Raw genomic sequence first — 19,598 nt, 5'->3', positions numbered from 1 at the left:
ACAGAGATACCCCTGCCTCCGCCTCCCAAGTGCTGGGTTTAAAGGCGTGTGCCACCACCACCTGGCTCAAACTATTGATCGACACACGAAGGAGCCATATATGTCAGTTCAGGAAGGTGGCCAGGGACGTGGATTCTCTGGACCACATTTCTCCTGGTGGCAGGCTGGGAAACCTAGGGTTCTAGACATTCCTTCATTCATTTAATAGTTCAGGATAAGACCCTTGGCACTGGCAAGACTTGGTCTATTCAACTCTGAAAGGGGACAGAGCTCCCATTGGAAGGGTTGTGCCGAATGACTGCAATGGCACCGGAAGGATGAGGTTGAGGGGGGTTCTGTGCTCCTTGCTGGCCGACCCCTCTGGGATAAGATTGTCAACGTGGAAAAGCACAGGGGAACTGAGAGTCCCACCAGGGATGGGGTTGGCGCATCTGAGCTCACCTCTGTAAACTGCACATTCGCAGGGTCCCCCAAGGTAGAGCCATCTGGTTGCTTGTAGCCAGCATAGCGGATGAGCTGTGAGTTCCACACTCGGAAGTCATGCTTGCCGTCTGTCCTCTGGGGGAATATAGTGATGGCCGACCTTGGGAGAGGGGAGAGGGCATGAGTCAGCAGGATGGCATTTGCCCTTTGGGGATCGGCTTTGTTCAGGTCCCCAGCTGTGCGAAGGGGTTGAGTGACCAGCTCCTGCAACAAAACCCACCCACGGTCTATGCAAGGTGGAGGGCGGGAAATGGACATCCTGGCCTTGAAGTTGTGATCCTCTTGCCTCAGCCTCCCGAGGGCTGGATCGAGAGGTGTGTGCCACACACACCGCAGGGCATAAGCCCTCCTGTCTGAACGTCATGGTCCACCCTTCGTCTGAAATCCTCTCTGCTGTCACAGGTCCACATCCAAGGCTGCACTAGACTCTATTTCCATAAGCAGCTTCTGGGACGGAGTTCACAGGACCCTGCTTCTAAGCACATTTTGTAGGTCTTACTCTCCAGACAAGGGAATGCAGCATTTGCTACCCAGGTCATCATGTCACTGATGCAGGAGGATGAGGATAGAGTCTGGGCGATTCACGGATCCAAAGCCGGTGTTCACATCTCTTAGTGAAAATCTCCGCCACACATGGGAGACAAGCAAGCCGCCTTCCCTCTGGCACGAAGACACATGGCTATGTCTACAGGGGGCCACCAGCTGGAGCCTGCTTGTGTGCACGTATGTTTATAAACGGTCGAGGCACACGGGGTGAGGAGGGTGTGATAGTCACTTTCCATGTGGGAGCTGAGATGGGAAGCATGGCCACAGCTCCTGTCTGCTTGACTGGAGCTACCTGAGGGCAGTTTCAAGGCCTGCGCTGGGAGTCACCCATGCAGGCACCAACTCTTTCCGCTCACGCTGGACATCCTCCTACGTCTGTCTCATAGCTTTTAGACCCAAGATTTTGAATCTTAAGAAAATGATCCCAAGTGATTATTATTTATTTATTTATTTATTTATTTATTTATTTATTTATTTATTTATATTTATTTTTTTTTTTTTGGTTTTTCGAGACAGGGTTTCTCTGTGGTTTTGGAGCCTGTCCTGGAACTAGCTCTTGTAGACCAGGCTGGTCTCGAACTCACAGAGATCCGCCTGCCTCTGCCTCCCGAGTGCTGGGATTAAAGGCGTGCGCCACCACCGCCCGGCTCAAGTGATTATTTTAATTCACTCTCAATGAAGTCCCTCTCCCCAACGTAGATCGCTGAACACAGCAGAGATATACTGTCGAGTGTAGGGTGACCCCCTCCTTTGGAAGTCACCAGGATAGCCTCTAAGCAACTTGAGAACTTGAGGGCCTAGCCTTGGCAAGACCCGCCATCATTCAGGGTTCAGAATATGTGGAAGGTTCTCCCTCTCTCTCTGTATATGTGTGTGTGTGTGTAGGTGCCATGTGTACATGCATGTACACGAAGGCCAGTGGCCCATCCAAGCTTTTTGAGACAAGGTCCCTCAACTGCCATGAAGCTCACTGGCTTGCTAGGCTGGCTGGCAGCAGGTTGCAGGAATTCCCCATCTTCACTTCCTCAGCACTGGGATTGTAAGCACATGCCGCTACACCGGCCTTTTTAAAGCATGGGTCCTGGATTTGAACTCAGACCCCTAAGCTGGTGCAGCACACGCCTCACCAACTGAACATCCTCTCTAGCCACTAGCTGGGAAGTTCTTTGACATTTTTCTCAGGGTGATGTTACTTAGCAAAGAGTCCTAAATATGAATTCCTCTCATACATATTGTTTCTGTCTCAAGCGGTGACTCAGGCGGCAAGGAAGTCCATTCCTGAGGCAGACAAGCCCCCTCTGTATGAGCTCAGGGCAGGCCAGGGTTTGTGGGAATATCCGTGAGAGAGCCTTGGGTGTTTCTGAGGCGGGACTGATTCTCAGCAGTGGGGGAACAGATGTCACCGACAGGATTGACAAGTGCAGCCAGCTGTGGATGGGGCCTCATCTGTGAGGAAGGAGCTGAGGCCAGGGTGGAAATCACAGACTGAGGCACCTCCCTGGCTCAGCTGGCTCACGTAGATTATGTTCTTTGTATGGGTCCAGGAGTCCAAGGCGGGGCTCACTGGGGCAGATTGGGAAGGCACAGAGTCCTGCGGATGGGAGGCGGCCACAGGAGGAGCAGGTTGGGATGCCGTGAGAGCCGGCTCTACTTGGAAAGGGGATCTTATCTATTTACTTTTTCTTTTTAGGAATTCTAACTAGTTTCCTGACCTCTCTGTGGGTGGCAGGGAAGGACAGTCCTGCTCACTCTCAGTTTTGTTGTTCTCTCCAGCAGAGGAGGGGCAGGGGAGAAGAATACCAGGGTGTTTCTGCCAGCTGAAGGGACAGCCTTTCCCCCAGGCAGCTCAGCCACATCCAGAACTAGGACTCCTGCTCCATCCCACCCCGACGACTCACCTGAGGTTCCCCTTGTTGGTGGCGTACTTGACGTGGTTACAGATGTAGTTGAACATGCCATGGGCCGTGGTACAGTCTCTGGCATCGAACACCTGTGGAAAGTGTATGGTGGGACTGCTGGCTGCCTCCCCAAGGCAGACTTCCTCTCTAGGGAACCCTGAACTCACTGCCGCTGCCCCCCTCGTGGATAGCCAGCCCCCCTACTCTTGAGGTCCAGGCTGTATAATTTTGTATTGCCATTTGCTTTTCTATGCCAATAACTGAGGAAGTGTCCCCAAAAGTATGCGAGGAGGTCACATGACTAGGTGGTGAACAACGGAGCAAGCTGTCTGGGACTGGTTGTATTTCCTGTGGGCTCACCAGGAGTTTAAAAACTAGCAAAAAAAAAATCAAATAATCTAGAGCTGAGGGTGGAGGTGGGAGCTCACGAGACCCTGCTTTGCCCTGAGGAGCTGCTGGGAATTGATGGCTTCTCACTTCCTCTGGTGAGGTAGCACCAGAAAGCTGGCCCCGCCTTAGTGAGTAACCCCACACCCCAGCTCATGCCAGAAGCCCAAATCAAATCAGTGGGGTCACAGAACATAAAAATAAAATATAGGACCCGGAAGTAGAAGAGGACAGCTGGGAACAGGAAGATAGCAAGAGAAGGTAGTGGATAATGAACATGATCAAAATACGTTATGTAAGTGAACGCCATAACGAAGCCGTCAGTATGCACGATACACGCTAACACAGTCCTTCGAACAGAAAGAATTGATCCGACAAACCAATCTACTTGTAACATTAAGCTGCTCTCTAGGACAGACTCAAACTAGGGGCACAGAAGTGAACACCTTCAGGCAGGTGCAAGGGAGTGTTGGGTCTTCAGGAAAAGAGACAGCAGAAGGGAGTGGTGGGGACTTCGGCAAACAGGACAGCCTGAGTTCTCCCAGGAGGCACGGCAATTTCCTCCAGCGAAGAACAGTGTTCCGATGGGTCTCCACTAGACTGGATCTCTTTTGAAACTCCATCTGCCCCCTTGGCTTGTTCCCTTCCAGAGGGTCTTCCAGGAGTCCGAGTGTCGCCACCTACCTGCAGCTTGGACCACTGGATCCTGCCCACACATCGAGAGGCATTCCGCCAGGCATGCTTGGCTCCGTAGATGAGCTCGGTGTCCTTGAGCTGGTAGGTGCTGGTGCTTTCAATCTCCTTGTTCACCTCCTCCAGCCTGTCCATGTGCGCCTTGGAGCCAAACCTGAGGGAGCGGGGACAGGGCAAGGAGAGGGCCACAGTGTGACGGCTTGGAAATGTTCTGTGTGTGTGTGTGTGTGTGTGTGTGTTAAACACTCAAATCCCTATGCTACTAACCGGTGAAAGAGCCTTTATGCCTTTATGAGGTGGGGAACAGTGAATTCTCAATCCCTCTCCTTCTTACTTTTTGAGACAGTGAACCCAGAGCTCATCGATTTTGCAAGGTTGGCAATCCAGTGAGCTCCAGGACTGTCTGTCCCCATTCCAATACGCTCTGTGTTTGCAGAGTGCAGGGGATCCGAACTCAGGTCCTCACACTTAACCAAGGGGCATTTCCCCTACTGGTTCAACTGCCTAGGCCCCTGTACTTGCCTTTTAATGGATGAGTAGTATTGGTCGAGAAATTCTTTGGCTAGCGGGAAGAGCTGGTCCTTTGTGCGGACATCTTCTGGCTTCCGAGTGTGCTGGGATGGCAGCATGACAGAGCCCATGCAGATGTGCTCTGTGCACCCCGTTTCCTGGGAGCCAAGAGGGAGGTGAGTGAGTGTCTGGCTTCTCGCCACCATAGTTGGCAAGCATCATGACTGAGGACCAGGACCCGGGACTCACAGGCTGACTCAACCTTCCATCCCAAAGGATCTTCCAAGACAGCTTCAAATTATTGCTGGACATGATTGGTCAAAGCCCTCAAGGAGTGGTGGCCTTGTTTTAAGCTGCCCAAGGTGTTTGCACTGGTCAGTTAGGGAAGGGGCTCTGCCACTGGGACCCACAGCCACTGGTGCAACAATCATCTACATATCTATCACCTATCTACCCATCATTATATATCTATCTGTCTGTCTGTCTGTCTGTCTGTCTGTGTCTGTCTATCCATCCATCATCTATCTGTCTGTCTGTCTATCCATCCATCATCTATCTATCTATCTATCTATCTATCTATCTATCTATCTATCTATCTATCATCTATCTATCTACCTACCTATTATATCTATCTATCATTATCTATCTATCTATCATCTATCTACCTGTCATCTACATATTATTTATCATCTATCACCCATATATTATCTACCTATCATCAACCTATCAATCAATCATCTATCTATATGCCTATCTATCTATCTATCTATCTATCCTCTAACTCTATTATATCTACTCATCTATCCATCCATTAGTTATTTACTCATCTATTTATCATTGATCATCTCTCTCACCATCATCTATCTATCTATCTATCTATCTATCTATCTATCTATCTATCTATCCATCCTCTATCTATCTATCTATCTATCTATCTATCCATCCTCTATCTATCTATCTATCTATCTATCTATCTATCTATCATCTATCTATCTATCTATCCATATATCATCTATCTATCTATCTATCTATCTATCTATCTATCTATCTATCCATATATCATCTATCTATCTATCTATCTATCCATCTATCCATATATCATCTATCTATCTATCTATCTATCTATCTATCTATCTATCTATCCATATATCATCTATCTATCCATATATCATCTATCTATCTATCTATCTATCTATCTATCTATCTATCTATCTATCATCTATGTTTTTGGTTTTGAGACAGCATTCATATAGCCCAGGCTGGTTGGTCTTGAACTCACTATGCACCTGAGGTTGGCCTTAAGTTTTCAACTTTCTACCTTCATCTCTCAAGTCTAAAAGTACAGGTGTGTGCCACTGCACCCATTTCCAGAAAATTCTTTTTATTCAATTTGATTAAAGAAGACTAATAATGACATTGTCATTGTCAGCACCATCTCATCATTGTTGTCACAGATATTATTATTATTATCATTACTATTATTACTGAGACGGGGTCTTTATATGCCCGAGACCAAAGATGACCTTGGAATTCCAACCTGTGCACCATCACACCACCTGTGCTCTGGTGCTTAAACCCAGGGCTTTACACAGTCTTCTAGGGTGACCAAAGGTGCGTGAGATAGACCCTGTCAAAACCAGCCACTTCCTGGTCAGGTCTGCAGAGTCATCTGGCCACACTGTGCATTTACAAAAAGCAACACATAGCAGTTGTTTTCAGCCACCAAGTTTGAGGCCTGCTTGTTACGTGGCACTAGCCAACAGATACAATACTCCTTCAAGAGACTCATTTTTTTTTTCAAACAAAAATGGAAGGCAATGGGTTGGAGTGTTGAGCATTAAGAATGTGGTAGAGGACAGAGGCCACAGTGGGAAACAAGGAAAGATTGGTTCAGTGCCCATCTGTGATCACACTGTCAGAGGTGAAGGACATGCGAGGACCCTTACCTTCTGCTGGGAGCAAGGTGCTCACACAGAAAAACCCCATTGGTAGGGCACTCAGGGAGGCGTGAGGCCGTGCCTGCAGAGGCCCTGGCTGTCACTACGTGGACAGGGATTCTGGCCTCTGATGGGGTGGGCTGCAGGAGGTGTTGATGACATTGCCACGCACAGGACCCCCAACAGGTGCCCCTCCCCCTCCTCCCAACACTCACCAATGTACTCTTGAGGTGCAGCGTGTCAGTGAGGACCACATCTGTCTCCCAGTTCTTGACCTTGAGGAAGCGGGGGCACCTGGAAGGGCTGCCATTCTTGGTGGGGGACTGCTTTCCCGAGGTGGGGGGCTGAGAATGAGAAGGAAAGTGACACACGAGACAGGGCCAGAGGGGCCGCGATGTCTTGTCTGGGATTTATAGGCTTTGTTCTTTTTAGGTCACCCACTGCCTTCACAGAGAGAAGCTTTCCCCCGGTGCCAGGTGTGAGATTCCCAGAAACCAACAGCTTTGCCTATGCAAAAGACACATCATGGCACAGGGAAAAAGCTATGGATTCAGTCCTGGGGTAGAAGGCAAGAGGTCACAGGTGATTGCTTCAGTGTCTGCCACAGAGTCAAGAGTATCTAGAATAGATTCTACGTTCTAATATCTAGAACGCCTCCGAGAGACCCGGTGAACGTTTGTGGAATGAATAAGTGACTGAGAGGACCTTTGAACGGTTACAGTCCTTAGAGTTGTAGAAACTGGGTCATTTGTTTGGTGGGGACACCCCCATGTGAAAGACAAGCCGGAGAGGGAGCGAGTCTGAGCTGTGTGACTCACACAAGTGCAAGTTCTAACTCACAAGCTCTCATGGCCCCCGTTTCATCCTAACTCAGAACTCACGGCCAAACACACTCAGTGAACGTCGGTGACCTCAGCCTCCTGAAACAGGAGAGAAAGAATAAGCAGGCACAAAAACGGCAGCGTTGGGATGAGAACATAAAGGAAGGGAGGGGATGGAGAGAGGTGAGCACAAGGGCCTAGGATCAGGGTGAACTTGCTGAGTTAAAGGACCAGGGGCTTGGGGCGCTGGTTCAGCTGCTTCACCAGGAACACAGACCTAAGTTTGATTCCTGGAACCCGTGTGAAAAACCCAGGCATAGTGATGTGAAGGGGAGAAGAGGGATGGGGAGGTTAAAGGTCAAGCCCATGGTTCACAAGCTTGGAAGCGCTGAGGCAGGAGGACAGCTGTGAGTTATATGATGGAGCTGACAGCCTGAGTCTTCGAAGACCAGCTCTGCTTTCCTCCCTCAGAACTGGGTGTCGCTCAACGAGTCTAGCATTACTCTGGGCTGCTTGCATTGGCGCCATGGAGACTGAGTGACAGCAGGAATCCAAGAGGGAGCCGTGGACACAGTGTTCCCATCGTGATTGGAGGGCAGAGGTTCAGACAGTGGCGGGAGTGAGGATAAGGTGTAGGGTGTGGCTGGCCAATGGCATTTAGCCCTTGCTACCAGGCAACAGAGAAACAAGATAACGGACCAATAGGAGCTCCTGGGTAGCACACCAGAAGCCTTGCTGGGCCTGCTGCACCTGGCTTTGATGTTTTAATTAGCCATCAGTGACCCTGGATAAATGAGGAGATGGAGTGTAGCAGACAGAGGCCCTGCATACAGGACACAAATGGCTTTTCTGAGTGGGAACCAAAGTCTCTGCTCAAAATGCAGATCAGCACGTTCAGGGCTGCGAGGCTGGGGTGGGCGTGTGTAGACTGAGGTGGCAGCCACACCTGTCCATTCCTTTCCCAGCTTCGTGTCTGCTGTAGGAGGACGGAAGTGTCCTGGTGGGGGGACACCTGCTCTAGCTGGATGCCCACAGACTCACTCCGCTGAGGGATTCGTAGAAGCCCAAGAGAAGCACCTAGGCACTCAGGTCCATGGAGGCTGAGGGCCCTCACACAGGTGACAGCGCTAACCCCGTCACTGGGGAGCAGGAATGACTCACTGACTATCCTGAGGCAGGGGTCTGGGCTCTGTAGCCTGTGGGCTCAGCCAATGCATGCTTGTGTTTCTGGAGAGCCCTTTCCCCCATTTTTACATGGTTTAATATAACAATCCCAATAAGAATAACATTTTGTGTTTCATGGAACAGATATAGAGCTCAGGTTTCAGGGGTGAGGTTTTCACGCCTCACCCTGTTGCCCGTTTCTCTTGCGACGCGCTGGGACCGAACCCAGGCCTTCATACACATGTAGGCAAGTGTTCCCCACTGAGCTCCATCCCCAACCTTTGAAGCAATTCTGTTAACCTTTCCAGGTGGGCTTTGCACTTACTGCATAGCCCAGGCTGACCCCGAACTTGTTATCCTGCCTCAGCCTCCTGAGTAGCTGGAGTCATGGACCTCTGCCATCAGGCCTGACCCGTTCAGGGCTTCGTGTACATGGCAGTGTCATTGCGTTATATGTAATTATGACAGAAACAGAGACTGGAGAGTTCCCAAAGATGTCTCCAATTTTGCCACTGGCCTATTTTGCTCAAATGCCATTGGGGTGGAGGTCTTTCCAGAATTTCTAGGAAATAGCCCTGTGTGCCCTGCTCTTCACTGACCCTTACCACCTGTTAAACATCTGTAGAACACTTATCATAGCCTGCAGGGATCTTTTGTGCCTCTGTAAGTGTGCATGTGCCTGTGTGCATGTGCATGCACATGTTGTGTGTGTAGGGCAGAAGACAACCTTGGGTGTTATCTCAGGCACCATCCCCCTTATTGCGAGACAGGATCTTCTATTGGTCAGTAGCCAACAAGCAGTTTGCTAGGCAGCCAGCGAGTCCCACAGGTCCACTCCTCTCCAGTTCTCCAAGTGTAAGCCACAAGTCCAAGATACAGGCACCATGTTTGACTTTCTTGTTTGTTTGCTCTTAGCATCCTTGAAACCGTCAAGTGACCTAAATGCACAGCCAAGGACTCTGGTCAGGTCTTGATTTGGGGGGGTGGACAGTGAACCATGAAGCTGCTGAGCTTGAGTGAGTTACTTGATGGAAGCCAGGGGCTCTTAACAGAGGCGCCTAGACTTTTCATGGGGTCACAACCCGACAGACCTAAGAAGAAAACTCATATGACACCTAACCCGTGGGGCATTCCGGCAGTAGCGAAGCTCGCTGCGGAGTGCCAGGTGCTTCTCTGTGATTTCTCACTGAGAGGGAGCTACAACGATTGGGCTGTATACTCCTGCAAAACCCCAAGTACAATTTCTACAGAATAAATATTGCTTTCTCACCACGGCAAAACTGAAATGCTAAGGATTTCAAGGATCGTGGGAGGGAGGAAGGGAAGGCTGAGAGCCTTGGAGATGCTTTCTCAACAGTGTGATGGGGGCACAGCTGGAGAATAGATCTGGATGTGGGACTGGAAGAGGGAGCTGGGCTGAACATGGTGTACAGGATGGGCAGCTGAGAGTCTGGGGTGTGAGAAGTCAGCCTTGTGGCTTCCTGTTAGGGCCATAGATGTTCTGAAAACTTGATGAGACACTATCAGACTCTGAGAAGCATGGGGGAGAATGTGGGGGCTGGAGGGAGAAGTGTTTGAAGCAAGAACCTCAATATGGTAGGCAGGAAGGTGTCAGAGCAGGGTCAAGGACCTGTGTGTTCCCAATAGACTTGACCCGTCAAATCCTTATATCGATGTCCCAAAGCTCAGTACCTCTGAATGTGACTGTGGTGGCTAATGTTGACTGTCATTTGAGAGGATCTAGAATCACCATGGAGACAGGCTCCTGGGCCTGTCAGTAGGAGAGTTCCCAGATTAAGTTAGTCGAGGTGAGAAGACTCACCCCCAGCTGTGAGTGGCACTGTCCTATGACCTGGGGTCTTGGAACTGAATACAGAGAAGTGAGCATGTTTTCCCCTCTCCCCTCAGACTGTCAGCCAGAAAGAACCCCCCTTCCATATGTTGCTCTTGCTGGATAGTTTGTCACAGTAATCAGAAAAGGAATGATACAATGCCCCAACTGAAGACAGGGTAATAAGTTACAATGTAGTCACTACGTAGTCCTTGATTCAACATGGCTGACATTATGTAGAAAAGGGGAATTCAGAGGCAGACACTTCCCCACCGAAAGAGGAAAGTCTTGCGATTATGAAGGCTCTTGTGACGTTTAGTTCTCTGTGTCATGATGGTGACACAAAGCACCAGGTTGTCAGGACTGGATTATGCAGCCCGGATGAGTGAGCCCTGGAGCTGAGCCCAAGCTTGCACAGTCAGCCAGCATCTTCCCTTCTTCCCTGTTGGCACCAGCCATGGCCGCTCTGTGACAGCCCTGCATCAACCTGCCTCTTCTGGACTTGTCCTGAAATGAGGACAGCAAGCCGGGGCCAAGCCGGGCAGCAGGCCATCACACCACAGGGGCTAGACGCCGCCTCCTGTGATCTTCCTGCAACCCTAGGCAACACCTGCCCCAACGTGTGGGGACTTCTTCTTCAAGAGAGCCAGCCTAAGCCAGTTATGGTCCCTGGTAGTGTAACATCCATGCCATAAGCAAATTGTTTGGAGGATGGAGCCAATTGTGCTTAGGACCTGGGGAGTGGTTTCTGTGGGTTATGTGCAAAGCATTTTGTTCAAAGTGACCCAGTCCCTACAGTGACCTCATGATACTGGCAACCGCTTGTTTTAATTTCCTCTCACCATCGTACCGTGTTCTAGTCCATGGGGTGGGGAAGAGGAGGAGTTCTGGGAAGCAGACCTGTTCTAGTGTGAGAGAGGAGGTGGTTCAGACCCCTGAGTTTAGAGAGGCCCTTAAACTACAATGTGAGCGGGGGAGGGACGCTCAGCTCAGTTTCTAGAGAGCGAGTTGTGCAAGCCCGAGGACCTGAGTTCAGATCCCCAGCACCCATGGAAGAAGTCAGCTGTCACAATTTTGTGCTTGAAACCCTAGCATGGGGACAGAGGACAGGGGGATCTCTGGGGCACTCCGGCCAGTTGGTCCAGTCAAAACAGGTTTAGTGAGGCACCCCGGCTCAGAAAAGCAAGAGTGGAGTCACCTACTGGGGCATGAACCATGTACTGCAGACAGTACTAATTGGATTAGTGGGCTATAAAAATATAAAACCACGAAAGGACATGAAATTGGGAGGGAGACAGAGGGTATGTTGGGGTAGGGATGGTGAGGAGGCTGGAAGAAGGGGATGCAGGATGGATATGACCAAAATGCATTGTATACGTGCATGGAATTTCTTAAGAGAAAAAAATGGAGAATGATTGAGGGTGACACAGGGCATTGACCTCTGACCTCATGTTCACACAAATACACGTGCATATCCATCCACACACGTGCACCTGCACACATATGAACCCCCACACATGTGTGCCTGGACATGTAACTCCCCAAAAGCTAGAAAACGGACATTGACCCCCATCCTGGAGAGACTTCTGGATAGTTGCATGTTTCTCGATAACCCTGAACTTGGCCCTGTGACCACACCAGAACTGTTGCATGCCCGGGACATTAATTTTAATAGTGAGTCCTGTAAATACCTGTGGCTCGTCTCGTGCATGTGAACTTGCTAAACACACATGTTTCAAATGTCTTGGGGGCAGAATGAAGGGAGGGCTCTCTGGAGCTGTCAGGATCTCTGTTGGAAAGTGAAGGGGGTCTCAGCTATCAGTTGGGGCAGGGGTGGGCAGCTCAGCCTGGGCTAAGGTTATGGGTAAAGGGTTTTGACAGTGAGCCACACAGTGACTCAACATTCAGAGAATTCTGCTTGGTTCCCCATCAAATGCCATGGCCTTCCTAGGTGGGACAGCCTGCATTGAGTACACTCGCTATGGAAACAAACCATTAGCAGAATATGTGGAAGTCCCCACAGGGCTGAACCCAAACATTGGTTTAGGGCATTCAAACCCCATTTCCTGGCTCCACCCTGGCTCTGACCCCCAGACAGCAGGACTTGGTGTCTTTGTGTGCATGTGGTGTCTGTGTATGCATGTGCACATGAGTGTATATGTGTGTGTACATGTGTGCATGTGTGTCATATCTCTACCTGTTTGTACACATGTGTGTGGTGTCCAGAGTTCCCTATTGAGTGTCTTTCACCTTATTTCTTGAGACAGGTTCTCTCACTGAACATGGAACTTGCCACTTCCATATTCCACTAGACTGGCTGGCCAGTGATGTCTAGGAATTCTCTTCTCACTGACACCCCAGTACTGAGGTACAGGTGAATACTCTGTTGCCTGGCTTTTAACATGGGCTCTGGGGATTTGAACTTAGGTTCTCATGCTTGGGCAGCAAGCATTTTACTGCAGGAGTGATCTCCCCAGAGATGGTGACACTTTTGAATAAGGGACCTATAAAGACTAGGGGTCACCAAACAGACTGCTTAGGCAGAGGAAGGAAGGCATTGGCAGAGACTGTATTCTGTCACTCACCACTATAGATAAAAGGCCCTGTTCAGGAGAAGTTTCTGGAATGCATGGTTTTGAAGGGTCTGCTTCTTAAGGGCAGTAGGATTCATTGTGGATGAGTTGACCCAAGCAAGGTGGGGTCAACCAAGGGGTTCAGACAGAGGTAGATCTCAGGGAGGGAGGAGCCGACTGGCATCAAGAGATGTCAGCCAGCGCACAGCCAACGGCCTCTCCTAGCGACAGCTGGGTGGGTGGACTATGCGGGTCATGTGGGGACAGAAGTCTCTGAGACTCCCACTGACCAGTGAGTGCAATGGCTGCTGGAAGTATCCATGCTAGCTTGCCTTAGGAGAGATGCTTCCAGAAGTCAAGGCAAACATCTGATGAAGAAATGATGGTCCTGAGCTCCTTCAGAGATGCGGCCACACTCGGTTTCGGCTGGTTTTGAGCAATCTCTTGCAAATGTCTCCTTAGTGCCCAGAAGGGCCCAGCCCAGAGCATATCCACCAGCTCTCAGTCCTCACCGACAGAACAGGGTCGGAGAGCCCAAGTATCTGTTCAACTAAGCACAGGTGACGGGGCTGGCTATGTGTCCCCAAGAGACACAGGTCACAGATGTGGGTGACAGACAGGATGCCGATGAAAGAGGGGAGTTGTGGTTTCTTAGTCCCATGCCTCATGTTATTGAGTTAGTAATTAGCCAGACTCAGGCTGTCAGGCTTGGCGGCAGGTACCGTTACCCACCGAGCCCCTTCACCCACCCCTGTTCCTAGCGTTAGGAAGAGTCTTTCATTTTTCTCATTTGCAGTGATGTTAGCTGCAGGTCTGGTGACCGCGACTTCACCGTGTTGACATGTGTTCAGTGTCCATCCCTCAATTCTACGGGGCAGTTACTATAAGGACGGCGACCTTATTCTCTGGCTGCTTTAATTCCACACGAGGCCTCATTAAGCAGAGGGTGGGCTCTGAGATGGTGGGATGGTGGGACTGTGTCATACGCCTGTTGAGGAACTCACTGATCTTCACTGAGATATTAAATCTCTGTGCCTCAGGTTCCCCAGCTATAATATAGGGACAACAGAGGGGTAATGTGTGTGTGTGTGTGTGTGTGTGTGTGTGTGTGTGTGTGCAGTGTGTGTGTGTTGCATACACTTGAGTATACAGGTCACGTGTTTGTGCCTGCAGAGGCCAGAGCAAGATGCAGGGCTTTGGGTGTCTTCCCCCATCACTCTCTGCCTTGTCCTTCAAAACAGGGTCTCTCACTGAGGCTGAAGCCTACCATATCGCCTAGGCTGACTGGCCAGAAAGCTCTTGAGATCCTTTTGTTTCTAGCCCCAAAGGCTGGGGTTATAGGCATGTACAGCCATACCTAGCTTTTTATGTGGGTTCCAGATTTGAACTCAGGTCCTCATGCTTGTTCCGCAAGTGCTCCTACCCACTGAGCCATCTTGCTGGCCCAGTCTTCTATGTACTTTTAAGTTATCTCTAGAAACATGACCCAAGTAGCTGCGCTGCAATATTAGAAAGGGGGTAATAAAAACAATAGTCTACATCATTCAGTGTAGGTGCAATTTTGTGAGTATTTTCAGCCTGGGTACCAAGTCAAGGCACACACTATGCAGACAGCACTACCCTGGGTAGAACTGGGGATGAAAAGAGATGGCAATCCGGAAGTACTCAGCATAGCACTGACAAGGCTCAGTAAGTACTAGGCACAGCTGCTGTGGTGACCACCATTATTCCATATGAGAGGATGAGTCCTTGTGATGAGGGGAGGGTCTTGGCTCCATGCTAACTTGTCATCTGATGTCAATCACCAATGAGGACTAGGCCATCCTGGCCCCACCTACAGCAGGGTTGGCTGCTATGCCGTGGCCAGGGAACCCTGGGCTCTAATGGCTGCATGTCTATCTCCACAGGGCTGACTGATGTTTCCTGCTGTCGCCATGGGCCCAAAGCTGTGAGACAGTGTCTGCTCTATCCCTCTGCTGCTGGGGCTCACATGGCTGCTGTCCCTCTGCCATTCAACAGAGCTGGCTCCCAGGTCTTGGAGATTCCAATGCATGCTAGGGAGTATGGGTTGAGGAGTCTGGCTCCTCCTGATTTGTAACTTGGAACTCCCCAGAGGCCGAAGTGCTGGCATTTGATTGGAAATACAGAGAGGCTCCACAATGAGTTCTGACATTTTGAAAGTGGCCAGGAAGCCCTGGGTCCCTAGGGAGAGGAAATGCCAGTTCCCGCTGAGGTGAGGGGTGGGGAGAGAATCACAAGAAAGGCCACTAGAGTGATTGTGTAATCTCTTCAACCAGCAGGAGGCCGGAGACAGAGAGGGGCAGACTCCAGGGGAGAAGCCACTTCCGGCTTGGAACCTTCACTTCCTGTGCACTGTGGGCTGGGCGAGTGGTTGGTTAGACTCTGAAAAGGACATCTGCCTCCAGATGGTGCGAAGTTATTTCTCCATTAGGGAACAGGGATACACGAGGGACGTGGATAACCAATGAAAAGGGGGCAACGAGAAGGGCTGGGTTCCATTCCTAGGGATCTATAGAGCATTCTGGCTGAATGGGACATGGCTGCCACAAGTTCATCATGCTTTGAAAAATTGGACCTCAGAGGGTGATGATGTTGAGAGGCCAGGGTCCTGGGTAGTGGAAGTGAGTCACTAGGTGACTGGCAATGAGGAAATATTTCTGCCCCACTTCCTGTTTTAGCTCCACTTCCTGATCAGCCAAGATATGAGCAAGCAGCTTCACCCTCCTGCCACCGCTGCAGCCAAGATGGCTCCCACCTCTATGTCTTTCCTGCCATAGTGGACTGAATCCCCTGAACTGTGAAACAAAAACAACCTCTCCTCTCCAAAGCTGCCTGGTCAGACATTCTGTCGCAGTAGAGAGAAAAGAACACAGGGAGAGGGGACAGGCATCAGGTCTCACACTATTTATCTGTTGTGACATTTTACATATGGTGATTGTCACAGAAGGGCCTTAGCATGGTGGTGCGAGCATCAAAGATAACAGCAGGGATCCAGGAGAGAGCCTCAGAAATGCAAACCCATAGCTTGTCAGCCACAATCATTTGTTTTTTACCGGGAAACTTTTATCTACTTTATGCTAGGCAAACTCCCATTGATCTTCAAAAGCTCAGGCCCAGTGTTACCTCTCAGAGCAAGCCTCCCGTGCTGGCCGACGAGCCACCCCAGTTCCCATGAGACCCTGCTTAGCACTAAGCACACAGCAGATGTGCATTTCTCCACGAGGCTCTTGAGGGCAGGGAAGGTGGAGTTGGCTGTTCTCTGCTTCTAACCCAGAGCTAGGTCCACGGGTTTCAAGGAAGCATTTGGAAGCATGAGAAATAGCTCATCCCACCTTCCATCTTGGGCCAGACGCAATTTGTGCTGAGGATGTGCAGGACAAGGCCCACAGAGATATCACCAAAGACTAGAAACTACAGGCTTTCTACTCCTCCTCACAGCTACCCAAGAGAAGTCACCTGGTATAGAAAGAAACAGCTTGGCTTTCCCAGGCTGGCTTAAGGGCGGCACCTGTGTGCCAGGCCCTCCAAATTTAAACAAACACGAGCCCCCAAGGATGGTGGCACTCCTCTCTGGGCCAAGAGTGTGGCCTCATTATTTCTTAAAAAAAAAAAATAGTGCTCTGAGTTAGGAAGTTCTTTCTCATGTCCAGCCTGTATCTTCCTTGCTTTCTTCATACATACTCTCTGCTCCTATGTCCAGGTCTGGGGAGGGGGAATACAGACAGCTCCCACCCCCCCCCATCATCACCAGTCTCTTTCAGACTGGGGAAGCAGACAGTGAGGTCCCTTTGTGCAGTGAAGAGTGCTGTCCATCTGAGGGTGCTCACATAAGTAGCAGATGAAGGTAGCATCACAGAAAGCCACTGCTGCGCAAATACAGAAAATGTTTGACCTACACCTACACACACACACATACACACAGACCCCCAAGAAAGACTAAAGAAGAGATCATGAATTGGATCTGGAGGGAGGGAGACGGGAGGCATTTGAGCAGGGAGAGGGAGGGCAAGAAATGATATAAGCTCAGCACTCCTGTTTGAAATTCTCAAAACAATTAAAATAAAAAATTGTTGGTTAAAGTATGAAAGAGAAAAGCAAACGGCTCCAGGGAAGAAGGAGGCGGGCTTTAGCAGCGTTGGGTGGGATGGTTTGAGCAGGCTCTGGGAGACAGTCCACATCCGATAAGACCAGCTTTCTAGTGACTGGCTCCACATGAAGGCCCAGGGCGCGCGGATGAGAGGCCGATGGACCACAGTGCCGCCTCCTTATCTCTGGATCTGGCAAATGTACCCTAAACTTGGGTCTCAAGGAAAGCGCTTGCTCCCTTTGTCTTGAGGATTAGACACAGAACCAAGTGAATGCTGGGAAAGCGCCCTCTTGTACCAGTTGTATCCAGGGTGCTTATTTTCCCGTTTCTGAGAAAGGGTCTCATGTCACCCAGGCTACCCTTGAACCTGCAACCCCATCATCACGCTCAGCTCCTTCAGCAGTGTGGAGTCTGGCTTTACAGTCAGTGCGTCTGGGAAGATCGTGTTAGACCAGTGGTTTGGAGTTTTCAGTCATGGATTGTTCTGAGGATCTGATGTGAGGGGTAGAGTGGGCCTAACCCCTCACTGCTGGGCTCTAGGTCAGTCTTTCAGACAATGCCACTCGGCCATCTTACCGGATCCTCGGTGCTCAGCACCCGTCATCACCCCTCTGTTGCCCACTGGCTAAGAAGCCTATCTCCCAATCACTTCGGCCATATTCTCTGTCCTGAGCTCAGCCCCTCTAACTAGAAGATCAAGGTGAGTTTTTGCAAATTACCACTTCCAATAAGGTGAACAGCATAAAAGGAAGTGGTCACAGCCCTGCCCTTGCTCACACTTTGCCAGGGCCTTCCAGTTATTTCTAGAAAAGTCCAGAATGTTTCTGCTTCTTCCCCACACTTCTCCTTCAGCCAAACTCAAAGGCCATCACCAACAGGAGATCACAAACTCCAAGGGCAAACCAGTAGAGCGGACTGACAATTTCAAACAGCGCATTTGGGTGTACATTGCACAGGCAAAAATATGTCTCATTTCTTATCTTTCTTGACACATAGGAACTTTTTAGTCATTTTCTACCCATCATTTATAATAAAGATATGCCCAGATACCCAGGTGGCTGAGGCAGGAGGATGGCAGGGTAAAGAACTGCTCAGGCTATCGAGTGAGTTAAAGGTCAGAAAGGGTAATTTCATCTAAAAATTTATTTTTAAAGAATGGGGGAGGGGCTGGATGGCTCAGAAGCCAAGAGTAGGTAATATGCTTGCAGAGGACCCAAGTTCAATTCCCAACACCCATGTTGGCAGGTTCATAACTGCCTGTAATTCCAGTTTCAGGGGATCTGATACTTTTTTCTGAACTCTGTAGACATTGCACTCATATGCACATACCCACACACACACATACACATACACACACACATACACACATATACCCACACACATACATATACACATATTCGCACACATACACACACATACACATAACTAAGATAATAAAAATGAATCCTAGAAAAACACAAGAGAATAAGGATATGGCTCAGTGGTAGAGCATCTACCTAGCACGCATGAGCAATAGCAGTAAGAAAAAATGGATACAAAAATATTTATATCCTATCCTAAATGTAAAAATAAAACCAACAGCATCAGTGTGCTAATGAATGACAATGGGCACCTGGTCTTGCTAAGATGATGACAGTACCAGGTGGTAGGGATGGTCCCAAAGTGGAGAGTCTATGTGAGCAGATTGCTTATGTAGACTGCTGCTCCCCTAAGGTGGTTTGAATAAGAATGGCCCCATAGACTCCTATATTTTAATACCTAGGGACCAGGGAGTGAAACTTTGAAGAGGATTAGAAGGATTAGGAGGTGTGGCCTTCTTGGAGATGTGTCACTGGAGGCGGGTTTGGAGGTTTCAAAGGCCTACACCCAGCCCAGAGTCTCTCTCTTCCTATGGACCAGGGTGTAACTCTCAGCTACTGCTCCAGTGCCTGCCTTCATGCTGCATCTTCCCTGCCATGGTGAAGAGGAACGGAACCTCTGCAACTGTAAGCAGGCCCTCAGTTAAACACTTTCCTAAGAGTTGCCTTGGTAATGGCGCTTCTTCCCTGCAACAGAAGAGTGACTAAGACGCTCCCTAGCAGGACAGGCTCGCATATGGCTAGACAGTGTATGTTTAAAGGAGAAACAGTGTTATTTCTGTGCGACACTCTGAAACAATGGCCATAAATGAAAAATCCGACTCATCTCTTGGGACAACAGACTGCACACCTGACAAATGGTGGTGGAGTCTGGATCTGGCCGGAGTCACGACTTCCTGTCCGTCTTTGTCTTGGAAAGGTTGGCAGTACACATGGCTTCATTTTTTAATAAAGAAAGGAACTATAACCCAGCGCAGTGGTTCATACCTGTAATCCCAGCAGCTGGGAGGCAGGGGCCGGAGAGTTACAAGTTCAAGACTAGCCTGGGATGTACATTAAAAAAGCCAAGGGCTAGTGATATAGCCTAGTGTACGGAGTTATGTGCTTATATGCCAAGACCTGGGTTCCATTCTTAGGACCTCTCTCTCTCCTACAATAAAAAGAAATTATGAAGGAATTTTTGAACAGCATAGTAGCCTGTTTTCTTGTCCATGAACAGGAAATCCCTGTTCCGGTGTGGCCTTCGTTCATTTGTGTTTGGCTGGGATGAACCCAGGCCTCCTCTCTGT

At 49.6% G+C, this 19,598-nt stretch overlaps 1 protein-coding gene across 5 annotated transcripts in view; it reads right to left on the bottom strand.

Annotated features, from left to right (window-relative positions):
- The window catches only part of Nos1 (nitric oxide synthase 1), a 106,256-nt gene that overhangs the window by 50,140 nt on the left and 36,518 nt on the right, over positions 1-19,598 (bottom strand). For all 5 annotated transcript variants that reach the window (XM_057764203.1, XM_057764206.1, XM_057764202.1 and 2 more), the window contains 5 exons: positions 6,670-6,798; positions 4,530-4,675; positions 3,999-4,161; positions 2,928-3,019; positions 442-583 (listed from right to left, as the gene is read on the bottom strand). In XM_057764203.1, the coding sequence (XP_057620186.1) occupies positions 442-583; positions 2,928-3,019; positions 3,999-4,161; positions 4,530-4,675; positions 6,670-6,798 (672 nt within the window). The remainder of the gene's footprint in view (positions 1-441; positions 584-2,927; positions 3,020-3,998; positions 4,162-4,529; positions 4,676-6,669; positions 6,799-19,598) is intronic.

The sequence above is a fragment of the Chionomys nivalis genome, chromosome 3 (assembly GCF_950005125.1).
Source record: "Chionomys nivalis chromosome 3, mChiNiv1.1, whole genome shotgun sequence".
Lineage (NCBI taxonomy): Eukaryota > Metazoa > Chordata > Mammalia > Rodentia > Cricetidae > Chionomys > Chionomys nivalis.
This window is presented reverse-complemented; position numbering and strand designations above follow the sequence as displayed.